At 37.6% G+C, this 27,800-nt stretch overlaps 1 protein-coding gene across 1 annotated transcript in view; it reads right to left on the bottom strand.

The window, feature by feature from the left end:
* Positions 1-27,800, bottom strand: part of DLGAP1 (DLG associated protein 1) — a 423,051-nt gene that overhangs the window by 138,640 nt on the left and 256,611 nt on the right. Inside the window, exon 4 of the mRNA XM_086740672.1 lies at positions 6,548-7,573. Within this exon, the coding sequence (XP_086596798.1) occupies positions 6,548-7,501 (954 nt within the window). The 5' untranslated portion in view covers positions 7,502-7,573. The remainder of the gene's footprint in view (positions 1-6,547; positions 7,574-27,800) is intronic.

Genomic DNA, 27,800 nt, shown 5'->3' with positions numbered 1-27,800 from the left:
TAATCTCTGGTGCTTTGCTAATGTTGTGCTCTCGCAGGCAGCAACTGTAAGTAATGCGGTTAAGCTCCCATCTCCAGCTGGCTAGGAGCTTCTGTCACATTTTGGTGTACAGTGGACACACGTCACTGAAACTTCCACAATGCCTTTTTCTGGATTACGGCAATGAAATATACCTGCTTAAGAAGCCTCCATTCTGCTCTAAGGAAACTTTCCTGGTTTCCACGATGTCATGGTGTGTCTTCTCAGTGCCTCCAAACTGTCACCTCTGCTCTACAGTAGCATCTCACTAGATATCAAACCAAGGTCATGGTCTTGACTCCCATCTGCTGGGACCTGAATTGGTAGAGTCCAGGAAATCTCAAAGATTTCCTAACAAACTGATTATGCAGGCTGATGATATGTCAGTGAAGCAAAACCAGAGACAAATTTATTTCCATAAAAGACTCTTAGAGACAATTCAAAGACTGTCCCTGGAAGTCCTGGCCCATCAGAACTGTCACAGCGCCTTATCCAACTGTACGGCACATTGCTTAGCCTTTGGTGAGAGAAATACATATCTATCAGAAGTCATATCCTCTCTTTGCCCTCTACCCAAAGAAGACAGTCCACTGCACAGGCTAAGGGTAAGAGGATGAAAGGACAAACAATATACAACAGGTTCATGTTTGTCTTGCTTGACTCACTAGTAACAGCAGTTCAGCTGTGCAACAAGCATTTGTCCAGTAAGACAGAAACCGTGGCAGTTTCCATTCTTGAAACAAAAAACTCAAGAAATGGATGTCCTTATTACTTTGCACTGACTAAGGAAAATATATCACTGCGCAGTGTTTTTTTCCCACCTACTTTGCATGTCTCCACAACAAAAGTTAGTGAGTTCAAACACAGATGCAGATTGAAACAATCCTGTTTGCTGGATTTGACTTGTCTTGAAGATTTTGTTGGCTTTTTTTTTTTAACAGTGAAATTACTGAAAATAATAAGATTAGAACACTCCAGATATTTAAGGCTACAGAAAGAAGTCAGACCCAGGACTGAGTCAAATCTTATCCATGTTTATATCAAAAGGAACTGAAATAGATACTAAATGCCAGCTATTAGGTGCAGGCAAAATTTTCATAAACATTTTTGACATAATGATATATGTAACATAGCATCTTCCAAGTATGTTGCTAAATCCTATGTATGATATGCTAGCAACACAAAATGGGAATCCAGTTTCCAGAATGACATTCATGAATGGATGCGCTATTAGAACATAGGGATGTTTACAGAATGAACCAACAGTAATTCTTCAAGTTAATCTAGAAAAAATAAGATTAGTGCCAGTATATCCAATACTGAGAAGTTACAGAATGGTGGTAACTTCTAGCTAATGGTGAGAATAGAAAATTACTACCTAAGGAACAAGAGAAGATAAAACTGCAGCTAAATGTAAAGTACTGACATTGCTGTAGAACAGCTCTCTTAGTACTTAGGTGCCCTGTTACTACAGTACTCAGACACCAAAGGTCAGTCCAGGTTTTAATTAAATGAATGAGAACACAGCAGTTGTTAAGGTGAAATATGTGGCAAGATCAATCTCACCAACTCGGCTGATAATTTCTTTTTTTTTTTTTAAGATATATTAAAGGGCTGCAAAGAGGAGGACAGTTATCCTGAAATACTCTCCTACATATTTATCTTAATATAGCAAAGACATCTTAGGTGAGTTTGCAGGTAGGCTAAATAACCAAGATGCAGGTTCAATGGAATTATTTGCTATTCATATATTTTTTGTAAAATTTGTAAATTTTTCTTCCTTTACTTATATTTTCCAAGTGCCCACAAATTCTCTAACTTTATTCATTATTTATATTACCCACCACACAGTAATTTTAAAACTGAAATAAATTAGCTTTCTGTGAATTACATTTTTTTTCAATTTTAATATTCTTAGACACTACTTTATTTTAAAATTAATAATCATTTAAGAATTTTCAACTGTTTTAATGATTATTCTGTTACCTGGAAGCTGGCCTAGAATACATTATAACATTTGACATTTTAGTTCACAATTGCTCAAATTGTTTCACTAGCTTTACTGAGAAGTATGTTTCATATGAGGTCAGTATCAAAATTTGAAACTTATACCTCATATATCTTGTAGTTCTGACTGGAAAATCGAAGGGGAAATTATATACGCTTCATTCATTTTCAGTTTATAATGGAATAACAGAGAAAAAGGCAAGTCTTCAGATACATGAAAAATGGAAGATCGATATTAAAATACAACTTCCGTATATATACAAGGACAACTGAAAGATTAATTTGAATATGGTAGTTGTGACAGTAACGCAAACACCACAAATGAGGAAAAAGTAGAGAACAAGTGAAAATTAACATAGACTTGCATAGATAAGCCCAGTATAGCAGATCTAACAGAAATTACTGTGTCATAAGGATAAACACATTGTCATTTAACATACTGGATTAATAAATCATATAACAGATATCAGTCCTTATTAGTACCCTGACCTAGGGCAATGCTCTCTATTTGGCCATCCATGGACACAGGCAACAGAAAGAGGCTGGGTTTGAGCAGTATCTGCTAAGAAACTGTGGAAGTGACTTGTACTGAGACTGGAAAGCAATTCAATCTAACAATTCGAGTTTCTTAACACTACACATTATGTAATAATGCTCATTACAGACAACCTTCACAGATGAAACTGAGCACAATATGAACCAGAGCCCTTCACCACCAGGAAATGCTTATTACATCACGAAACTTGGCTTATATATATTTTTAAAATAATATTTCTGATAGTCTCCCACCAAGAGACAAGTGATGCAAATGTGGAGCTCAAATGACTGTGTTTGCCCTATCTACTGCACTGCAATTTTCAGAACTAAAATTTCCATCCTCAGCCCCAAGTATATGACACAACTGACTTCAGTCTCATCAAATGGGTTCAAAAGAAAATGTATGACTGACCCACATAAGAAAAAAAGAGGAACAATAAGAAAAATGTCATCCTTTATATTTTTCTCCGGCTCTTAATGAATGGATCAAGGACCACGGGAATAGTAATTACAGAGAGTATTGAACAGTAAAACTATAATCAGGGACAAACTCTGCAGTGCATTTGATACTGTATTAGCTTCAAAAATCATGAAGTCATAGAAAACAAGAGTGTCAAAAATATCTACCCATGTATTTAAATCCTGTTGTTTGCAGAAGACGACTGCTGTTTACATTATGTCTTTGATAGTTTTGCTTGATTTTAATTTTTCCAGAGGAGAACATACCAGAGAAGTGGAGGCTGTCCACTGATTTATATATTATTCTCTCAAGGGAAGGAAAGCGTTTTGAAGAAGAGTTTTGAGAAAACACAAACAGTTCCTTCTCACCTCCCTTCAAATTAGTCCAACTGTAAATCTGCACTAAATAAAAGCACTTTCCTGAAGTAAGAAGCAGCTCAAAAGAAGGACCTTATCCTCCTATTTTCCAGCTCCTCATTCTTGAAAGGAGAAATAGAGAGAAGAGAAAAATGCAATTCCATTCCTGAAACACAGGTGAGAGGGAAAGGTTTGCTTGACAGTCTTTAGACTAGTCCGGGAGCTAATACTTCTTTCTGAAGACACAGAGCATTGACTAAGCCTCTCTTAGACCTCCAAGGATGGACACTGTGCCTCAGCACCTGGGCTGGAAGTAGAGCCTGCCGGGGTAAGGAAAGACTGTGCAATGCAGGAGGACTCCCCACTCGATCCAAATTCCAAATTATGAGATAAGCCCATCTGTAACACAAACTACTGCCAACTCCTTCCACAAAACAGTTATGTGGAAAATATGGCACCAAGTGAGATAATTGTTTGTTATTTCCATGTCTTTACACTGAGAATTCATCCAGATACTTCTGTGATAAAAGCCCTTACAAGCAAATGTGAAGTCAATGTCATCTATGATCTCTCATATACTCAGATCTATCAGGATAAAATTATACTGAGTATTCTGAGTTGAAAAAGTCCCTTCATTGAATTCTGATACTATCACAAGAAGAGCTTTCATGAAAAAAAAATAGTTGCCTCTTTTGAGGATCAGAGAGTTTATGTCCTGGAACATAACAGCTTAAATTACAAGTGAGTTGATAAAAGCATTTATTTAACATTTAATGAGTTAAATAAAGCAACAAATAAGCATCATAATAATGAAATTAAATTATCTTAGTTGTCCAGTATCACCACAAACTTGCAGCTTTAATCTAATTTAGTGCATTTCTAATTTTTCTCACCAGCCCTTTGGTACAAAGATGAGAAGGTCACTAGGGAAATAAAAGATATATAGAATATCTGTACAGCCCACTAATGGAATAATGCTCTGCTGCTGCTAATATACATTTATATTGCAGGACCGCCAAAAGGCCTCTATTAGGTTCTGCACCCCATTGTGCTGGGCACTGTGGAAACACAAAAGGGAACAAAGACCAAGCCCCAAAGGGCTTGTAGTGTCAGAAGATAAGTGATGTAGTGAAGAGAAAGGAAATGGGATGCATTCAAAATAAAGACTGACTTTTTAATATCTATATCAATTTGTCATCCTTTTAAGCTGCCAAGTGAGAAGAATAATCCTGATCTGCTTCCTTAAATCTACCCTATTCTGTTTGAATATTATTTCCAATGTTAACACAAGCCTGGTTAAGATTTTCCTTTTCTTTAAAAACAATTTCAAACCAATTATATTTCCTTGGCTTTTACAACAAAGCATATAATCAGAAAAAATGAAATGAAATTAATTGAAAACCAAAATAAAACTACCACTGAGGATGAGAAACACAGTAAGAATTTAGTTATTCTTAAGTGATAATTCAGTTATTCTAATTCCTGCCCTTGACAATTGTTGGACATATTTTCATACAGACACAGATAATGTCCTCTAATTCCACTTCAAGAGTCTATTCTTGTCAGTTAAACATCATCTAAAAGTCCCTATGGAGGTGTTCATTTAAAGCTGATGCTGGCACAGTTTTTTGCTCTTTTCTAGCCATCTGGTCACATACTGATTTGTCAGCTATTTTATCTAAACCTGAGAGGAAGACTGAAGGAGTAAACAAAAACATCAACAAAAGAAATCTCAGGGTCCAATGTAACTGCAACACTCAAGCCCAAAGTTACAATTTCTTCTCACTCACAAAATTCAGACAAAGGAGACTTAATACAAAAAAATCTCAAAAGGTTGCAACCTGAGGCTATTTTGAAACCTCTGTCCCTCTGTAGTCCATATACACAGCCGTAAACACACACTGAGCATTCCCCTCTCCCCCACCCCAATCTCCTAATAATTTACAGAAAACACACAAATCCATTTCTTTACATTTAAAACTTAGAATCCCACAGGCTGGCATTCAAAATTATTCTGCATGCTATTCAATAACACCTTTTAAGATCACTTTTTAAATGCGAATGCCTCAGTCCTACACTTTCTTTGCGTACTGACTTAAACAACAGAATGTGGAAGCTGACTGTCTCATTCAAGCCCCCCTATAAGAAAACTCCCTACAGTTTCTATACAAATAGACAAGAGTCCCACTACATTAAAATGAAACCAAATTGTCTTAGCAAACCTCTTTTTTCCTCATGGTCTTCTCTCTTCTCTGCGCAACGTTGTTCCATCTTACACACACACTTAGATGTGCCATAACTGCTTCATTTAAAGTGCATAAAAGCTATCCACAGCTCTCCTAAGCAAGAAACAGTTTTAATATTTTCTGATCCATGTTCCTGCCACAAACATTCACCGGCAGTATGATAGCTCCAAGAGCAGACATCTGATTCTTGACATTTAAAGATACAATACTGGTGAAAAATAGTGACGCTGTATTAACTGCAAACAGCTTGTGAGGGAGTAGGTGATGTACTCCTAAAATATATAATCAGAACAAGCAATAATTGCAACCTTTTGGTTTTTTATTTTTGACTCAAAGCCATGAGAAAAAGGAATAGCCAGATAAACAAATCTGGACATGTTACAATAACTGTTTTATGAGAATTTATATTCTATGGCAAAAAGGAAAGTAGGTTGTTTTCCTGCTGGAGAAAACATTAAGGTACCCAAAAGTTTCTCAAAAGGGTCTCAAAAGCTTTCATAATAAAACAAGCAGTAAATGAAGGCAAATCTTGAAATTACAGAAATCAAAGAATTTGTATCCTGGTAACATTTAGTTAATTGACATTGTAATGCTAAGTGCAAGCACTACAACATCAAATTCCCCATGCCCCTACTGTGACTGCCTTATAAATTCAAAAAGCACACAGAAAGGTCTTATTTTTCCCACATGAAAAAATTAAGCCTGTTCCATGAGCTGTTTCTTTGAAATACTGAATGCTGTCAAAAAAAAAAAAAAAAGAAAAAAGAAAAAGCAAATTTATTTTTAATTTCAGCAGCATTACCCCTTGTTGGTGATCAGTGACCTCTGAGGAAAGTTGAAATATCAGAGCAAACCTCCATCCCCCACAAACACCTGAGACAAGGCAGAGCACAGTTAACAGCAATCAGTTCTCCACACTGTACCTGGAGGTACTGACATGACCGTTCCTGTTGACACGTCTCTGCCTTCACCACTGTCTGGTCCATGTTAACTGATGCTTTCTGGTAAACTTCACGGGCTCTGCTCACGGTTAATGTAGAGGACCAAGAGCTTTTCTTCATTAACTGGGAGTCCAGATTCACAGGCAGGTTTGCACAGGTAGAGCATTTGACATCATTATTGCTTCTGGATGACTTCACAGTATGTTCGCTAATAGTGTTATAGGCCTCCATAAAGTATTGGGAAGAAGAACGATCAGGGCATCTTCCCATAGTCATGACCCCACTGGGACCATGATAAATGCAAACATCATTGTCCAAGTTGTCATCTGAACTCCACCATCCTGATGCATTGGATCTGGGCTTACCTTCTGATCGCCTTTCTTTACTCTTGCTGCGTTTCCCATACCTCATCGTCTGCGACTCCTCTGGGCTCGCTTTGCCCCCGTTGACGCTCCCCTTGGATGGTCCCTCCAGTGAATGGGACTTGGTAAAGAGCTTTTGGACAGAATGAACCAGATGCCGGATCCTCCCTGGGCTGTCACTGCGGTGCTCCACGGCAGTCCGCTTATACTGCAGAGTGTGGTAGCCATCCCGATTCAGAGGCAGCTGCCGCTCAAACTGGTCCAAAAGGTTGGCAGGAATGCGGTTGGTCTTGTTGACAGTTCCGTGGGGAACCAGAGCACACTCGTCCTTGAGTTCGTGGTGGGAATTGTAATGCCTCCGGGGAAATGTGCTGCTGGCAATCTGATCATTGTAGGGCACCATGCACTCTGCCTGAAAAGAGTTCCTTTGAGTGTAGTAAGGGTGGTCTGCAGGATGGGGGTCCACCGGGTTTAACAAATATGGCTTCCTGTCCGAGTGGTGTGGCAGACTGTCACACGGAGGGTCACAGGCAACCCCATGATGATGACTACGGCTGCTAGATAATCCCTTCATTGTTGATGTAAAGCAAGTCCCAAAGTCATCTAATACGTATGGCTATGCAATGGGTAGATCTCAGAGAAAGGCCTAAAAGAATGAAATACAAGAGAAGCCATAAGATATTCAACCTAAGAGGAATTCATTGTTTCTCATTGTAAACATAATTGGAATAAACATTCTCTGATCCTTTTTATGGATTAATCTTTCCCATGTCCAACATAGTGATAGGGGATACCTAAAAAATACACAAGAAAAATGATCTGGTTCCACCAGCTTGAAAACGGATGCAAGACATTTTTTTCTGATATGAAATGCACTATTGTTCATGAATCCACAACAAGATAAATATTACCACCTATACTCTAAAACCTCAGTCCTGAAAACAGTCACGGACAGGAGCCTCCCAGGAGATCTTAATTGCTCATCTGCATGTTTTCAGGGCCAAATAAATGCATTAAAAAGATCATGTCCTTAATGGAGCGCTTTCTGGCTTACTTTGGGTCAAATACAAAGTTTGGTGGGAAACTTTTCTCTGTCTTCAACACACATTGGTTCATGATTTAAGTGCAGTTTTACTTGATCTCCATGTTGTCTGCCTAGACTGTAAGCATCTCAAGACAATATCAGAACATTATTTCTGTAAGGTCTTTTCAAATTAAGAATAAAACAATAATACATTACACTACCTCTGTCAAAATGAAGCCAAACCAACTGTTTAATAACCTATATATTTGGGGTTGTTGTATGTACTGTTTACTCACTCCTAATCACAAAAAAAATATGTTATTCTGATAATGTACATCTTGGTTTAATTTTCCATAAATTTTCAGAGTACTAAGCAGTGTTTAAATATCCCTACCCACTCCTACCATTAGGGAAATTGGTATAACCAAAACTTGCACACTGCTGTAACAGTGTAAGGGATTTCAACACTTAGTACCTGATTGCAGTTAGTTCACCCTGAAGTGACTCACAATGTTATAGACTGTTGATTACAAGTTGAAAATTGAATTCTTCATCACAAATGACACAATAACCACTCTGAGGTCAGATGTCCTCATTTCAGCTCTCAGCATTAGCAAAAGCCTGAATGCAACTGCTACTGCAACCTTTGAGCTACTAATGTGTAGATTATAGAATTTCAGATGTGGCAAAACATTCCCACGGTGCCGTCTCAGCTCCTGATGGGCAGAAGACTCCTAAGAGGATGCCCTCTTACACTGCACACAACTGAAGTGGGAGCCACTCAGCTACTTTATTCCTTTCCGACATGGCTAATCACATAACACTTTCGGAAATGTCACCCTTGAGATCTTTCTTGGGAGTGTGGATAGACAGGCATAGCAAACAGTTTTCCAGTATGTTCCTCCAGTGTTCTCTCAGATAAAGTTCACGTTTTAACAGGTTGTCGACATTGTACCTACTGGCAAATTGGCAACAATGATGTTTTCTAAAATAGCATTAAGTTAATGTCAGTCTGGAAAAGCATGCTCTGCATTTCTTCAGAACATATTTTGTATTTTCTTCTGAATCTGCAGTGAGCTAAAGAGGAATTCTTTTCAATACGCTTCAAAGCTAGTGCGGATGTCCTGCATTTCACTCCCCCTCACTGGATCCCTGCAATGCAGAAAATGTTCATTCTCAGGAGACTCTGAATTCCAAAAAAAGAGTTTCCAGAATACCACAAAAGGCACTTGAAATACCCCAAATGGATAAAATCACTGGCTTACCTGAAGAGGAGAATGGCCAAAGGCACTTTTAAGAGCACAAAGATAATATATTCAGAGAACTGGACTTGTCAATTACACTTAGCACTTCTGAAGAGCATTTTACATCCCTACCAACTCCTTTAAAGATGTGATCTGTTACACTGTGTAATAGTGAAACATGCAAAGGGATGTAGTAGTAGATCCATTACTTAGATCATTGAAAATGTGACTTCACCAAGAATATGCCATCAAGAAGAATACCACTAAAGGATATAACGACCAAATTAAAATACTCCGGTCTTTGGTATCTATGAATATCTTTCACACTTGAAGGCTTGTGAAAACAAGGCTTCAGCCAGATAATTTTTATTTAAATCCATTTACAATCACGCAACAGTCCTCAAGATGATTGATAAATTATCTTAGGGCTAACAATAGACTAGTGTGCTATATAAGATAAAAATAGCAAAATCTTGCCCCAAAGATATGAGAAAGACACAGATAAGTACAGTAAAGTGGGACATGCCCAGAACCAGTGATTTATTTTCATTTTTTCGTTATCTGAATGGCTATGAATGTTTCATTTTTGTGTATTGTGGAAAAAAGTATACATAGACAAAGAACTGAAAGGACTGATAATTTACAGAATAGTGAAGTCACGGCAGGCACAGGGAATGTCACGGAATTACTAAGAATATGTAGTCTTAATATATTGATAGAGAAGAATGTCTGGGATGAGGAAACACTTGATCTGATTTACAGGCTGGGACAGAATAGTGTGGAACATCTTGAAGATAAAGATGAGCTTAAAAGATATAAGTACAGTTTGACCGATGAGAGCCGCAATGTTACCAGCTGCGTTTTGGATGGACTGGCAACATGGATGCTAAGGAGGATGCGCAAGAAGTCTTAAAAAGAGAAAAAGCTTTTGAAAACTGACATTTGTCTGTATAGAATGAAAGGGACAGGCTTTCCATAAATTGTGGAGGAAGATTGGCTAAGCACCACTATATGAGCTTGTATCGCAAGTAGGATGGTGGAAATGTTTAGGAGAAAAGATAACATTTAGTTCTACATCCATTTTGAGTCTGAGCTGTCAATGAATCTTCCATGAGGAAGGATTAGAGAAAAAAGCAGAAAATAGGATGATCTGCCCAAGGGGAATCAGATGAACAGATACAGAGAATAACAGAGAAAATATGCTTGTGAAAGCAAAAGATCATAGAGTTAAGAAAAAAAGGAGGATAAAGCTTTGCAGTAGCAGCAGATTTAAAAGAGGAGGAAAAAAGGAAGTAGGAAAGACTAGAGAACGATAGAAAAACCAGACCAAAACTAAAAGAGAGCAACCAATCTGTGTAACAAAAGGAAGTGATGGTAAAGGCTCCAAAACCTGGGAGAAATTGAAATTCAGAGTAAAAAATGTTTATTCCCAACTCTTACAGTGGTGTATGCATTATGAGGGTTTTTTTTTTTCTGCAACAGCATTAAACCAATTTATTTTATAATGTGTCAATTGTGACAAAAAACCATAAGTATTAACTAGAATGTAGCTTAGTTTTACCTTAACTGTATTTCTGCTGCCACACTGTTGAAAGTGTAATGAATTAGAAAAAAAACCCCAATAATGTACAATAGTGCACTTTCCAGGAGGGAAAGAATAAGTATAATAAGCTCTGCACTGAAGAATGGAGTGGTGCTTTTATTAAACATTTAGTGGACAATTCTGCATAGAAAAAACTCCAACACAATTCCTAAGTCACTCTCACACCTCAATCCTGCTCTAATATAGTAATATGTTAATATACATCTAGAAAAAACCCCCACCCTACAGCCTCTGATTCCGTCAGTATTTTCCAAAAAATATGCATAATTTTCCATAGTTGTGTTGGTTGAACCTATCAATCAATGCTTAGTGCAATTAACAGCTGGAGACTGGGCTATCTAATCCTGCCATGAATAGCTGAGAGGAAGCCAATTAAGGTTTTTATTGTATTGTTATTTCTTGTCCAAACTAGAAACATTTAATTACTCATGAAATAAGGCAAGATAATTCATGAACACACTGTATTAATAAACAGTGGAAATAGCAAGTCTATGGACAGTGGACCAAAACCACTTGGTGGCATAGGAATAAACGAGATGTTAAATAGATACAGCACTGTAAGGCTGAAGAATGCTTATTACTTTCAGCATTCATGTTACATTTGCTTTTGTTTTATTGAGGATGCCTTAGGTAAAAAGGATATAAATATATTCATCCCTGCTGCTAACATGGTGTCCCTAATGCACAACAGTTTGGTGGAATAACTTAGTGGCTAGAAAAATGCGTAATTAATTCTTATGTAATTAAAGTGAAAATATATGCAAAATAGCATATGCAAAATTACCTACACTTCTACAAATTTTATTTAACTATGTTGTCTACTTGTGTGTTCCAAATTTATTCATAAAACATGTCTTCAAGAAACATTTTCTTTCCCTTAGACATATGTGAAAACTTCTCACATATAAAAGATTTACTGATATGTCACATAGTCCCTCCAATTTTATCTCATGATACTGCAGAATTACTTTTCCTACATATTTATGGGAAACGGTGAAAAACAATCTGATAATGAATGCTTTCACTAAAATAATGCATACATAGGTATATATAGAATAAGTAGATAATACAGGAGAATGTAGCAGGTAATAAATATAGATAATTAATAACTCCAAATGACCAATATAATAAAAATGGTTTATGGCAATTAGTGACTTCATAATTGAAATTTATATTATAGGATCAGTACGAAGAGTCAACATCCATAATTTTATCTCTTTTCAATAATTTTATTATATCAGTTCAAGATTCAGAGCAAGGCAAACTGCCATATGCATAATGTAATGTGTAAGGTCAATAACTGCTAAGAAAATGGACAGAATGGCAGTGATATCTATGCCAAGGTGTGTAGCTTAAGTATAAAAACATGCAAGTGAGATAGATATGAGAAACAGACAAATATGCTTTTGCAATTTTTATTACCAGTATACAGAAGGAAGCCAATACAACTATTTTATATGTAATTACCAACAGAGATACCTGAACAGTCAACCCTAAACCTTACACCAACAGTGACACCCTAATTAAGCATCATCAAGACTACTAATATCATTGTCTGTTCAGAAACTAAGGAGTGAGAGATGATGAGTGGGTTTTTTTTTGGTGAACGGTGTCCTTCTAAAATACTGTGCAGTGAGTTAGACGATGCTTTTGAGTCCTCATTTTTGTGCCACGTCCAGAAACTGAAAAACTGGTACACAGGTGGAAGGTGATGTAAATGCATAATGTCATGTGTGTTTAGCTCTGAGTCAGGAAGGCATTTAACCGTGCGCACAAACTGAAACACACATTTGGACCATATTGGTACTTACACCTCAGATCGCAGCAGCCTTTTCAAAGAAATGCTGTGTTACTATTTGAAGTGAGAGGACACAAACCATGCTTTTTAGCAGTACTATTTGTAGTTGTGCTCCTATTTTATGCACTATGGCAAACAAAGAGAGATTCTCATTTCCATACATACTATGGGATGTTCCCAGGGAGATTCCTTTCCCTGATTCTCAGACTTTTGCAAACACGTGGAAGATTTACTTTGAAAATCAAACTTCCACATGTTCCTCATGCAGCACATTCCTTTATCCCAAAGGTCTTGATATTTTGCAGCCACTCTGTGTGGCCTTTCTGTTATATTACATCACATCATTAATAAAAATCTAGACATCAGTAAAAGGATAAAAATTCTAAAATGCATCTACTCACATATTTTATTAAAGGTGTTCAGAAGAAAATGAGATCTCAAATTATTTTCCTAATCCATTTTGGCATGTAATATTAAAAATATTGTGCCTTGGGTAAAACTCTCAAGAGAATGTCTGGATTTTGCTTCCATGTCAGCAATCACACCAGGCGAGTGATACTTACAAAATTTAATTTTGAACAGTGGATGGGGAGTCATAAAGAGAAACGTTTTGGCCAGTAACATAAACTCATTGCAAGCTCATGGGCAGATCAATAAGTGGGAGTAACTGCGGAAAAAAGTAATTAAACTCTAGGTGATCTCTGAGGAGTCCATAACTAATGGTATGCATACAGAAAAAAAAAAAACCAATATGAGAGGCATCTCTCCAACAATGCCGTAAAAATGGATGGTTCTTTTTTTCTGTCTGCATCCAACACTCTTTAGCTTGCATATACTTGTGGAGACAAGTTTCACATTTACATTTGATGACTGTTTGCATCTACATGCTTTTAGTGAGCAACTGTGGTGGTCAGTACCAGGGTAATACGTGCCTTGAAGGTTTGGGTGTGGGTTTCTTTTCTTCATCTCTGTGGCTAATAGCAAGCTGATTCTTCATGAGGAGCATCACTAAAACTGTAGTCACTAAAGGAACCTAACTCATAATTAATCTCTGAGTCATATCTAAATACATTACAATGTCTGCAAGAATTCTAGCAGTAATATGTCAGCAAAATTTTGACACACAGAGTCTGATTTTTTAAATCCTGTTAGGAGTGCAATAGGCAGGATTGCATGCAAAAATCTTGGCCCTACAAAGAGAAATACTGAAGTATGATCATTTGCTCTTCCACTCTCCTCATTTACACACACAATTAACAGTCAACATTAAAAAAATTCTGATCTGCTCCAGTGAGTAATAATACACTGTGTAATTAGACTGCTTATGCCTTTTCTGTGGTGTAGGACACAAAGTCTCTCTGACACACTAAGCCCCAGCACATTGGTTGTAGAGCTTTCTGTGAATTCCACTGCAAATTCAGAACTGCCAATCAACATTATCTTCTCCCAGAAACAAAATGACCAGGAGATTACGTCTGTATAACGTGCATGTAAGATAATATATTAAATCAAGTCATTTGATAAATGTCACATAGGCAGTATTGAAGAATATACCTCATATAGAAGTTTAGATGTCACATTTTATCCTTCTCAGGATATCCTTCTCAGACTGTAGGAGTAAGGAGCCACCTTAGCATCTAGTGACTGACAGCAATCTAATGGAAGCTGCTAATCTAAGTTAGACCTTGCACCAACATTACACAGTCCTTGGTTGCATGGCTCACTAATTCACTTTCTACCAGTTTTTTATCTGATCTTCAATTCTGTAGCATGACACTTTTGCATCAGGAATCACAGTCAAATTATTGCCTGAGTTACAGGTTTGCATGATCTCAAGAGCTTTTCTACATGTATCTACACATGACAATATTCACTGTAAAGCTAGGCAACAGGCTTTTTTTTAGTTCCATGCGCTACAGTCCGCTCAAGGCACATCACACCAGAGGATCCATATGTTTATTTCTATGATGGCAGTGGCAGCATTATTGTGTGGCTTTGCTGGTCTTGATCAGCAATGTTCATGACTCAAACTGGCTCTAAGCTTTGTATTCCTTACTGTTTAGAAACCTAGCTAAACATTGTGTTAGATACTTCTTTCCCCATAAAAAGTCACCCAACTCATTTTAGTTTAATGAAACATAGTTTTATGAGACTCCTTTTACAGCTCCAGTCTTACTCACAGACCTTGACCTCATTTAGCAGAAACGGAGATCGATTTCCTTGAAAAATGTTCTTCCAAGTACACTGTGATCTTTTAAGTCCAAGCAAAAGTGAATGCTACAAAAACATATAAGCAGTAGAGTCTCTATGCTTGCCGACGGTCTCCCATCTTGGCTTTCAATTGGTAGCTCTATTTGTATGGTGCTAGCCCTGAAAATCTGTTGCCCGCCCCAGAAACTAATGAAAATGGAGAAAAAAATTTACAAGTGTCTTAATCGAGAAACTTCATGGAAGGAACTCTGTGAAGACCAAGGGTGAGGAGTTGTGAAGACATTTGTTTTAACAGAATGACATTACAGGGCTTATTCATCTTCACAGCTGGACAGCCCATAGGCTACTCTCACTAGCCCACGAGAAAGAAAAAAACCTGCAAAGTCTCAGTGAAAATGTCCCATATTGTAAGTACTAGTAAGAACTTCCTGGAAAATATACTTCATAGTCATATTGGTACTATGGAGCTTTGACTGTATCAACAAATGTCACCACTATGATAATCTTGCCTAGTCATTGATATGCTCCAGGTCCTGTGGGCCCAAGCCAGGTTTCTCCAGCAAGGCAGTAGGAAAACAGAGGAGGCAAATAGCGGCAAGAACATTCTGCTCATATCTAAGGCCAATGAACTTCTGCATAGGAGAAAATTGACTCTTGGAAGAAACAAATGCCCTCTCTGAAGGTATGAGATAAGAGCTCAGCAAGGAGGTGGAAAGTTCATTGGGTTGCAAGAAAACAGTAATACTTAGATCAAAACTTAATCTTACTCATTTTAACCTGTTCCTTCCAGCTCAATCTGAAAGTAAATAAAAGCAAACATAAGCTCAGTTTGGCACTGAATATAAAACCTCTGATTAAAAAGCAGAGAATAACACGACTATTGTAACTGTTCCGTAAAACAGGGCTGTAACATTGAACTTCCTGAGTTTAAGGTTTTTTAAGAAAACAACTAAAAACTGAACCAAACTCTCATATATACTGGAGTATATAAACGCAGGTAAAGAACTTTAACCAACTTATCTTTGATGGCTATAGTAACTGGTCAATGCTTGTTGTCACCTAGTAGATGGAGTGTAAATAATTTCTGGTTTTATAGTAATGATATTAAATTTATTTAGATTTGGTAGAAGTCTTAAGCTGCTTGCTCTAATTAACTTGTCTCCTTTCACCTCTACTGGAATAAAAAATAATAAGAAACAGAAAAAAACCATATTTTCAGAGGAAAATACTTACTACAAATATTTTGCTTATAGCTCTAGTTATGAAGAAAGTGAAATGTCAATAATTTTGAAAGTGGACAATTTTTCACAGAATTCTGTGAAAAATGTTTGTGAGCTACGGCAAACTGGGAAATGAATTTTAATTTATCAAGAATCTCTGAAAAAAAATTAGAAGTACTTTCAAAAAGCTGCTTAGGTTTATCAAGTACCTCATAGAATAGAATGTCACAGCAAAAATAAGTGCAGAAAAGAAGGTCTGTGGGCACAATGCTCATGCCCCAAGCATCGCACAGGAGAGCGGCTGCAGCCCCTCTGGGTGGATATTCAGCCCTCAAGCAGAGGACACCACTTCTCTGCTTTGAGGCTTCATTCAATTCCATCTAAACCACAGAACCGATAGCTGCATTTGATCTATACATTTACAACTGCAAAAATTTAAAAGCTTTTACAAAACCTCTATAATAGAAACTTTGATTTTATTAGGATATTATTCTGATTGAAAACATAAAAAATAAAAGAGCATCTCAATTTTTTATGCTATGTTTTTTTATGCACATCTAATTTGTTTCCACTCTGCTGATGACTTCCATTTTCACTGTGTTGATGGCTTTTGTTTTATCTTCCTATGCATTTTTCAGTAAATAGATTCAATGGTCTGCAGATACTTAGAAAAAAAGTAAATTTAAAGATTAAAAAATACTTTTACAATGTTTATTTTTAACTTCATTCCTGTATGTTGAGGTATGCAGACAAATGGCATGTAGCAAGAATCTGATTGTAGGAATTATGCTTATCCAACTAAGAATCAGAAAAGAATTCTATTAATATGTAGGTAAAATCAAAATAAAGCTTAATTACTGACTACAGAACAGGTCTAATGAACCCCTGCAAACATGCTAAAAAGTATTCACAGAAATAAATTTTTCAGAAGAGTGAACATGCCTTAAACATTTCAGAAATTGCTTTCAGAACTTTCAAATCAGGAAGAGGCAAAAATAACGGAAGAAATTATTTCATAAAATTATTCATTATGAATAATAGTCTGATGTAGGATAGCTGAAAAGAAAAATGAATAAACATGCCGATAGCTTGAATTGCACAGGTCAGCTTTGTAATGTCACTGAATTTAACTGTCATTTGTACTTGACTGACTGATTGATCTTTACTTAAACAGTTCATAACTGAACTTTTATCAATTTGGTGAGGTCAGAGGATTCACTCTGAGGCTTCAACACTAGGAGAAGTATGGTGACATCTCAAGTTAGGTGCCACCTAAAATGCTTCTGCATGTACTTCATGTACATGTTTGTAAGAAACTCAGATCTGAAGACAAGTTCTTCCCTGTATGCACTCTGTCCAGAAGCTCATCACAAATCACTGTGCTGAGACAGAGAAAATAGTAAATTAACATCTTACTGTTGAAGGATGTCTGACTTCATTAGCACATTTATACACTGTATGTTTCACTCCTGGGGGCTCAGAGGGAGTATGAAGCACCAGACTCTGTTACTTTATACTAGCCTTGACAGAACTTCACACATTGCTGACATCAAACATAATAGTAAAGAATAGAATTAAAACTTTTATTTTTATACAGAAAGAGTTAAGAAGTCATAGTCAAGTATATTTACATGTCACTTAACTTTGCTGTATTAAGGAGTATCCATTGAAACGGGAAAATTAAAGTGAGGGTGGGGAAGAGTGGAAGAGAAAGCACTAAATGATAAAACTTCATATATCTCAGTAGAATTACTCCTGAGTGAGACCAGCATTGTAAAAAAAAAAAAGCATGAACATTGTGAGAGTGAAAGTGAATGGAATGAACTTAATCTCTGCTTTTAATACTTGCTAGTTTAAAGCAAAAATAAAGAATAAATATTTTTCATAATATTTAGTAGGTACAGTTTCAAAACTATTAATAATACACTTTAAAAAAGAACGGTATTAATAACTCATCGTTTCATCAAATAGAACTACCACAAAGAAATACACTTAAAGGAGATAATGAAATTTATTTTACAACTAATGGCAAATGGTGAAGTGTACATATACTGGAATAACATGCACTTTAAGTTGAAATGCCTTATTTCTAGGTTCTACTGCAAAGTAGAACTACTTAAGTAATGCATTTTAAATTATTTTAATTAAATTAAGCTCTAATATTCTTTAAAAACTGCCTGCAGAGTAATACTTATATGTGCATTAAATATTTCCATAGCATTGCAAATACTTCAGGAAAATTGTTCTTTAAAAGAGAAATACCATAAGCAAACTACTATACATATCAAACTGGTGATTTATGCAAACATCCTGATAATTCTTTGTTACATCCTCCTCCTAATTTAATTTCATTTCAGGGTCAAGAGTGGGTGGATTCATACAACCTACTTTAATTTGTGTTCTAAAAAGCCATACTTGCTTAAATCTGCACAGTCTTTTCACTTTATTATGCCTTAGCTATTCACCAGAAATCTCATCCTTCCTTTCAAAACATGAGGTTCATCATAGATTAAATTCAGCATTATCGTGTAAGCTTAGGAGGAGCCACGGTTGCTACACTGTTTGTTCTCATGCATAACATGAGGGTTATAAAAACCATCCATCACTGCTACTGTGGAGCCACGATTTTTTGTTGACATGGAGCATTCTGGTTTTAAGGACGTGACGTAACAGAATCTGACACATTTCCAAGGAAATTGTTCTGGCAATTAGCCACTGACACATAGCTGCATCTAAATGCGCCTGGTATCCACTTCCAGCTAATAGCTCCAGAGGTTTTGTAAAGACGTTTTCAGAAGACCTTACCATGAGCCACTTTGCCTCATGCTGCTATAACCCAGAACTATTTCATGCCTTTCTCTGTCTTAAACTAAATGGAATGGGTTTCTTCAGTCACATTTGAAGGCAGATTGTCAGGCTTTTAGTAACTTCTGAAGCTGCCTCCCATCCTGCCTTTAGCTACTTTGTAAAATCCAATTCTTATCAGATTTGCAATAATGTTGTTATGCTGTGTCAGTAAATACAGATCTGTTCTTATTAATTCCTCTGCCTACAAATAACTTGACTAAAAATGTCCAGTGAACTTGTCATAGCAGGGCTTGGGTCTTTCCCTGCTTTTTCCCATGAAGACCCTAGTTTAGACTGTAAACACAGCACAACATATAACATACAAGATATCCACAGTTGTCTTCAGTTTACATAATAGAACTTTTTTGGTTTAGGTTTGTAGTCTTAATTTAAAACAACGATTTTCAAATTCTTGAATTCATGCTGACATAGAAGGACAGATTAACAGTTTACCAATAATTACATAAATTAAAAGTATTTCTCTTGAGACCAGTCACATTAAACTATGTTTTCACAAATGTAACTCAGAATCCTACCCAAAGTTCAAGTAAACTAATTATATTCTCCATTCATATTCTCAGTCATTCCTGTCTACCAATGTTAAATCTGTACAGCATGGAGAAAAGGAAACAAAATGACATTAGCCCTATAAAATAGTAGCTGATCTAAAATTTCTTGTTTACCTGCTTTTCTTGGAAAGTTCACAGTAAAGCCAGACCTAGTGATCGTTACTGACTCTGACAGTCAGGCTAGCCCCTGCTGAAACAGCAATGCATGTGAGCAAAGAAATTGGAGGCATCATTGTTAGAAAACTTGCACTACTGCAACTTTAATATTCAGTGTTTTTTCAAAACATACTATTTAAGGCATTGCAGAGAAGATCCAAGGAAGGAATTTTGTAGAACATGGGCTATCCATGGGTTATCTATGGGTTATGGGTTTCAGAAATGTATGATTTCTGTAGTAATACTTTCCAGCAGATAAATGAAGGACATTGGTTTTGGTAACTATCTATTTTGAAATTACTTGAGCATGAGACTTATTTAAAAATAAAGAAATATTTTTTTTTAAAAGTAAATAAATTATTTTTTTTTAGCTTACAGGTGCTTAAAGGATATTAGTAAACTAACTGTATTATAGAATCATAGAATCATAGAATGGTTAGGGTTGGAAGGGACCTTCAAAGGTCATGCAAGGAGCAGGGACATCTTCAACCAGATCAGGTTGCTCAGAGCCTCATACAACCCGGCCTTGAATGTTTCCAGGGATGGGGCATCCACCACCTCTCTGGGCAAACTGTTTCAGTGTTCTACAACTGTCAGTGTAAAAAAAAATTTCCTAATATCTAATCTAAATCTACCTCCCTCTATTTTAAAACCATTATTTTTATTCCAATTATAATATTTATGCATTGATATTCTGTACCTATTTAAAGAACTACTAGCCAATGAGTATTTAGGGTAGAGTTTAGTTCTGCAAAGCATTATAAAATCCCTCATTATTATCCGAATTAGTGAAGGTAAATCAGCGGTAGAACACCAGTGAATGAAGACATGGGTTGAATTTTGTGTTGTAAGTGGGCAGAGTCCTGGGATCTGCAACACTGTACACCCACAGAGCATCTGGCCATTTGCACTTTGAATTCCTTTGTTTCCATCCCAGGATGGCTGTATGCAATAAAGTGGGCTCCAATAATATCAAGATATATATTTATTTAATCCAGTCTCTTCCTTCTATTTTATTTTAGATTTAAGAACAAATACGATTAAAGTGAGATGACAGGATGGCCCATCATTTTATTTCACCATCTTCCATAACAGATTTTTGTACAGTACTGTGAAATAGAAGACAAAATAAAACATGGATGCTCCACAAAATCACTGAAAACACACACAAGTAAGAGCACGCAAGTACATCTGACAGATGCTGTTAATCTTTACATGTGTGAATGCGTAGAATGTTAAAAAGTTATGATCTTACTCTTTTTTTTTTTTTTTGATTTGATTTTGATTTTTTTTTATTGATTGATTACAAAGCTGTGTTCAGAAGAGCCTTGCACTTTTAAAAAAACATTCCTCTCTTTTCCTAAATGGAAAGAGGCTGGCGGGTCAAGGAAATACCTAGACAAAGTTCAGAATAAAACCCTGGAAACAGCATGAAGGGGTCTGTGATCTCTCCTATGCTAAGTGAACAGAAGAAAACAACCAAGCCTGCTAAGGCTCTTAATATTGGTTTAGTTCCATAAGACTGTGATTTAAAGGGAAGTTTTAACTGTCTTAATACAGCTGTTAAGAGTGTGATCTCAGACAATTACGGTGTATCTTTGAAGTCTATGGGAGAGATGGTGGGCAGCAATAAAAATGATCTGTTAAGCACTACTTGCCACTTTTCCTGTGGTAATAAGGTTTGTACCGTCCTTCTACTAGTGCACTCATGTCCATTCTTCCACCCACCACCCTACTTCCTGCCCTGCCTCTCTACGTCAAATTCAAACTGGCATGGGTTGAAATACAAGATTTGTACAACTCCTGAAAGTTTTGGTAAACAGAGGCAAATTCCACCTATTTCTTGACAGTGGGAAGAACCAAAAAAGGAGCCTGAATCTTCTTAGAGATGAAAGAATCTGTTATTTTTGGGCCTGGGCTCCAGGGGTACAAGGCACCAGGGACACCATGCAGACAGAGGACGTTTCCAAGATTCACAGCTTCAGAAATGGTGGCATCTGAAGATCAAAGAATAAGAGCAAAAAGTACAGAGGGCGTCATCCTCCAAACTCTCCCTTATTTTTCCTTCAGACAGCATTGGCCTCCCAAGTACACGGTTTGGGAAAATGAGAAACCCAAGAAGGCCACAGATCGATCCCTCCTCAGGTTTCCTGCAATCAGCCCTCAAGTTTGCCTGATGTAGGAACTGCAGTCAGGCTCAGATGTGGTCAGTCAATATCTTTTCTTTGGTCCTGCAGTTTGAGCTCTGAGCTGACCGAGCATCTCCTATTGTACTGCTCATTCTTATAGCAGACTTGGGAAGTTTCCTCCATGTGCTCAGGTTGACTTGTCCTCTGTAATTCACACATCACTGGGAACATCGTGAAACAACATCTTTTCCCTTTAGTTTTGAAAGGCTATCTGACTACTTGGACTGAATACACAGGTATATTTTCTGCCATTTTCTCATAAAATTTTGAACTCAAAGCTGACTGAGACAACCATAGCACCTGTAAAGATGATTACACTCTTAGAGGTCTCATAGAAAAACAAGAACTCAAATAAGGTCTGAACGTTTACAATTTCAATTTTGCTTCTCCTAACTTTTTATTCCCATGTCTGATTACTCCAGTTGAAGAAAACAGCCTGACTGCTGCTGCCAAAGAAATTATATGGGAAAGGACTAAAGATACATATGCAGTAACAAAAACACTACAGTGGTTCAAATAACTATGCAGTCAGTTGACACGCAGAAAGCTACAGAAAGTCACATTTCCCAGTCAAGGCGGCCATGTTTTACTCACACAGCTACTTGCTTTATGTTATGGTAATGCACATATTAGTACCAGTACCTTTAATGTTTTTATCTTCTAGACTTTTGAAAGGCTTAAATCTATTAATATCCAAGTAAAAACCCAGTCCCTTTTTTACAGAACTTCCAAGTTTGTCAAAAAAATGTTGAGAAAAAAAGTAAATTTCCCAGTTATTTTAACACAATTTAAAAGTCTGGGTTGGGGAAAGTAATAAAAGTGAACTGTATAAGACTTAATCTTTTTTAAATGTAACAATAGTGACATACGAGGATTCCACTGCCACCAGTCCAAAAGACAAAGCAGTCAATTTAGTACAAGTTTGTTCTGCTGCTTTACATCTAACTTGGGCACATAGGGCATTCTTGTGAAAGTAACTAGACAGAATGATAGAGCATTTGAGTTTAATTAAGACAATTGTAAAAGGCATTATATTGTCTCCTTTTCATGATAGTTCTTATTTTTCATAGACAGAAGCTCAAGAAACTAGAATGTGCTGTAGTAGGAAGTTTTTTAGATTTTAATTCAGTAGTAAAGATTTTGTAATGGATGCTCTAAATCCGAAATGGTACTAATAGAAACACTTCTACTAACCTGAAAAAAAAAGCTTAATTATTATAGTAAGTCTGGTTTTCCCACAGTCATGCAGGTAACAACGCAAAACAGTCATTTACATCTTAAATTCCAGCTCACTCATATTCTCATAAGTAGCTAAAACAATCCATGGCATCTGGAAAAACAAACCATCAAAATTTATCAATCCTTGTTCCACACCTTTTAAGCCATAGCCAAAGTGAGAAGTTCTGAATGTTGCAACACTATCTTGCTGGGATCAGACTCAAGTGATTGTGTCCTGGGTTATGCCTGTATTTCAGAGCACAGTCCTGGTCCTCCTGGAGGATATGCCCCCTTATCCAGGGGACAGGTTTGCTGCAGTGTCCTGCTCTGGTTAGTTAGATAGGGCTACGTTCCCTCTCAATAGGCAACCTGTGGAAATCTTACACTAGATAATCACATGCCTTTGCCTACTCTTTCTCAGATGGCCGATAAACCTCTGGTGTTACCAGACTTAGTGGTTACCATTCTATGGTCTGAAGGCCTCGGCAATTGCTCGTGTTGTTTTTCCTCAACACTAGTTGTGATTAGAAAACAGGCTGAGGGCAAGAATGCACAGTAATTTTGTTAAAAAGACACTGAATAACAAAGTTACATTTATTTCCCTAAGCTGACAATTTTCATGCCATTGGTCATGAATAGTATGGCTAAAACCAAGATGACACGGACAACATTTACCTGGAATGCAACAACACTGCAGGAACATTCAGCGATGAACTTAACGTAAGGCCTCCATTTCAAAGCTCTTCCAATGACTAACTATATGTTCTTTGTGAAGCTAGAATAACTGGCAAATGAGTTTCTAATTGCCAATAACTGAATATTTTTTCATAAACACTTAATGATATGAATTCTTCTCAAGTTAGTTGCAGTCCTAAGTGAACTCCAGTGATTTTTTCTTTTATAACGCAAGGGATATTATTCTTCCCTTTGCTTTCACAGATAACTTGAGCACACAGCTAACTTCCCTTTGCTTTAAGGTGATTCACCCTTAGAAGTACACGCTCAGAGACATATAAGAAGCATTACTTGTCTAAAGAATAATGTTCTGGTTGAAGGAGAAGACGTAATGAAGTATGATAAGAAACATGAAGAGGAATGAGCAGAATATGAAATGCTCCATGGCTAAGAGAGCTTGGCTGCCTTAGAGGCAGTGGAGACAATAATAAGCAAAGAAATGGATTGGCGGTATTAAACCACCAGCTGGAGAGAACTCTTTCTGTTTCACCTCCCAGTCAGTCACATCTCGTGGTACATACTTCTTAACTTCTTGAAGTCTGGGGTATGTAATGGCATTCTCTGTGAAGCATGAAGAAACAGAATGTACACAGTTTCCGAGAACATCATATGATACCAAAGAGATGCAGTGAAACAGGAACGTCTCAGTGACGCCCACAGGAACAGTCACCATAGCCAAATTGTCAGCATGCCTCTGCAATGCCAGACAACAGTGAGCATATGGATAGTTTAGGCTTTCTGCCACTAGACTAGATGAGCGAAGTACATGGTTCATCCATACCTAGTCTAGCTTCATGTCAGTGGGAAAAATATTTCCACTATGAGTACCATCCTGGACTAAGGGAAGAAGGGCTAGTTCTCCAGCAGTTTCCACAGAAAAGACTGCTGCTGCCTTCTGCACCCTTCAGGTTCTGCGGGACTTCCTCGGAGAAACCCTCCATGTGATCTGCTATTACACCTCTGAGACCATGAAGTGAGGTGTGAAACAGAATACTCTTCCCTTCTGTCGAGTGAACATGACTGACAGTTCTGCAAAATCCCTCCAACAGACGACACTACTGGGGATTTTCATTCTGTTATGACTGTTACAGCTGCACGGCAGCAATTTGTGCAAAGCCTGCTCTCCGTGACCTCCCCAGGTGAGAGTGCTTTAGTGAAAGATATACACTGCCCAGAACCTTTTGTGAAAAAATGCTCTGTTATTATTTGGAAGATAAAACTTCAAGTCTGGTGGAACTGGATAATTCAAGTTTCATTTTCTTTAGAAAAACATTAAGCTCAAGCCATAAGAAAAAAACCCCAACAGGGTGATGGCACAACATATGACCTAACTTTAGTCTCTGTAGAAAGAGATTCTGGTACAGTCTGCAGTGCCGTTGCCTATATTGCAAAATGACCAAGCCATTTAGTACATTTTCCTTATGCAAGATTATCCCAGCAGAAATTTAGTGTTCAAATTCGCAATATATTGACAAAACCAAGAAAACAAAAAAAAAAAATACTTTATTGTATTGCAGTTGACTAAGTAGCTAACTTTTATCAGCCCTGAATGAACTGAAAATATCGTTATATAAAATGTTCCTCCTTTTGAAGCTGACCTGGTTGTTTATATCCCAGTACATAACCCATATTACAACTCTGAGATCTAGGAAGGTTTCCAGCTCATATGCTATGGATATAAGAGTGACAATCCTGTACCTGTACATTTGTTCCACTTCAAATAAGAAGCAGAATACAAAATGGTACAAAAGTTAAATAGCAAGTTAAATATTGCTTACAAAATACATCCATCATTCTGCAAACACTCATAATTAATTATACTAACTTGAACAATCCTATGCAAATGAATCTATTTGCAAATAAAAATTCATAATATTAAATATTTGTGAAATAGAGGACAAAATGTTCACTCCAAACTCACAGTTGAATACAGCGCTTAAAATATTCCTTTAGTGTTTGCCTTCCATTTTTTGGCATATTAATTGAATTTTTTTTTTTGTACTGGCAGTATACAGGAATGATTTGATAAAGAACTTTTTAAATATTAAAAATGATCCAGTGGAGTCTCAGAGGAAAGAATCTTGTTAGTTGCAATGTAAATGCAAACATACACAATGTTTGTTTCTGGCATATTACTATTGTGGTCTGTCTTATAGGTCAAAACCATTATTACCCAACATCCTGTAATTAGGTATCTTTTCAATTAATATAGAGAAAAGTCTTTTTAAAGCCAAATAGTCATCATGTCAGGTATCAATGTTTTTTTCCTTAATACTTAAATGTTCTCTAAAACTCAAAATAACAATTCGCTATTGTTCTGGTTTTGTTAGTGACGGGGGGCCTAAGGTGGTAGCTTCTGTAGGAAACTGCTAGAAGTCGCTCCCCTTTGTTTAGTGGACTTGGCCGGGCCTAGGGCGGACCCACTGCTGGCCAAGGCCGAGCCAATTGGTAGCAGAATGTCCCGTGATAATGCCTCTGCGATAACGTATTTAAGTAGGGGAAAACAGGAAAAAAAGGAGAGAAGATGTGAAGCAGCTGAGTGGGGGGCAGAGAGGGGGAGGCGCGAGCCTCATGGGCCTTGCAGGCCTCACCCTCTGGCCTCCCGCCAGGCAGCCGACTGGGCCCGACTCGGCCCGGCCTGGCTGCAAGAAGTGGAGAGGAGATGCAAGTGAATAAGATGTAAAAAGGATCCTGAGAGGCGTCTGCCAGCCTGTTGTGAGAAACAGCTGTAGACGCCAAGGTCAGTGAAGAAGGAGGGGGAGGAGTAACGCGGCTCCTGGCCAAGATTCCTCTGCAACTCGTGGTGAAGACCATGGTGGAGCGGGTTGTCCCCCTGCAGCCCATGGAGGTCCACGGAGGGGCAGAGATCCACCTGCAGCCTGTGGAGGACCCCACGCTGGAGCAGGTGGAGGCCTGAAGGAGGCTGTGGCCCGTGGAGGGCCTGCTGGGACAGCTGTTCTAGAGGGACTGCACCCCATGGAAGAGATGACCCACGCCAGAGCAGCTTCAAGAAGGACTGTGGCCCGTGGGAGGGACCCCACGCTGGAGCAGAGGAGGAATGCGAGGAGTTCTTCCCCTGACAATGACACAGCGGCGTAAAACAACGCATGATGAACTGACCGCGACCCCCATTCTCTTTCCCCCCCGCCATGCCGCTCGGGAGGGGAGGTAGTATAGATAATGTTAAGCCCGGGAAGAGGGAGGGGTGGATGGAGGTTATCTTGTTCCCTGTCTCATTCTCCTGCTAATTTTAGAAATAAATGAATAGTTTTCCCCAAGTCGAGTCTGTTTTGCCCGTGACGGTAACTTTAAGGATTTCTCCCTGTCCTTATCTCAAACCTCGAGCCGTTTTTCCTTATATCATCTCCTCCTATTCTCTCGGAGGGTGGGGGGAGCGAGAGAGAGACTGCGTAGTCTGGTCCCGATTGGGGCTGAACTACGACAGCTATATAGAATTTCAGTAGAGGAGTACTTCTAACTACCTCTCCTCCCTTATAAACTTAAAGCATACAACTTCAGGTAAGTGTTTAAAAAGAAACTACGGGTCACTATATAGGATTGCTCTTCAGAAAAAAAAAGCCACGTACAGCATTCTGCAAGACTGATCACATTCTTTGCTAAAATTATCATTCAATGCTGACAACTATTAGTAATTCCATATAATACAAATTATTCCAAGTAAAATATCTTTGAAATACAATCTGGAAATGTTCTTTTTGTTATCGACAAATCAGAGAATAGACATTCAGGGATTTAACATATTAATTATAGGATCCTAAGTGTTCTGGTAAGCCTTCACATTGCTCTTGTTTGTTCCCACACATGAAAGTTAGTCACTGCTTGCACAAGGAAATATTAGAATGAAGATCACTCCAGACTGGGTACACAAAAATAGGTATGTATTAATAGGTCATAGCAAGACACTGTTGGTAGAGACTGAGCTATCACTTTTAAAAACTCTGACTTTGTACACACATATTTTCCTAAAAGCTCTTAGCCATGCCAAGCATCGTGTTGTCGAGCATAATTTTATCATTTATAACAAAAGTACTTCCATGC

Source organism: Chlamydotis macqueenii, chromosome 2 (assembly GCF_036417535.1).
Source record: "Chlamydotis macqueenii isolate bChlMac1 chromosome 2, bChlMac1.mat, whole genome shotgun sequence".
NCBI lineage: Eukaryota > Metazoa > Chordata > Aves > Otidiformes > Otididae > Chlamydotis > Chlamydotis macqueenii.
This window is presented reverse-complemented; position numbering and strand designations above follow the sequence as displayed.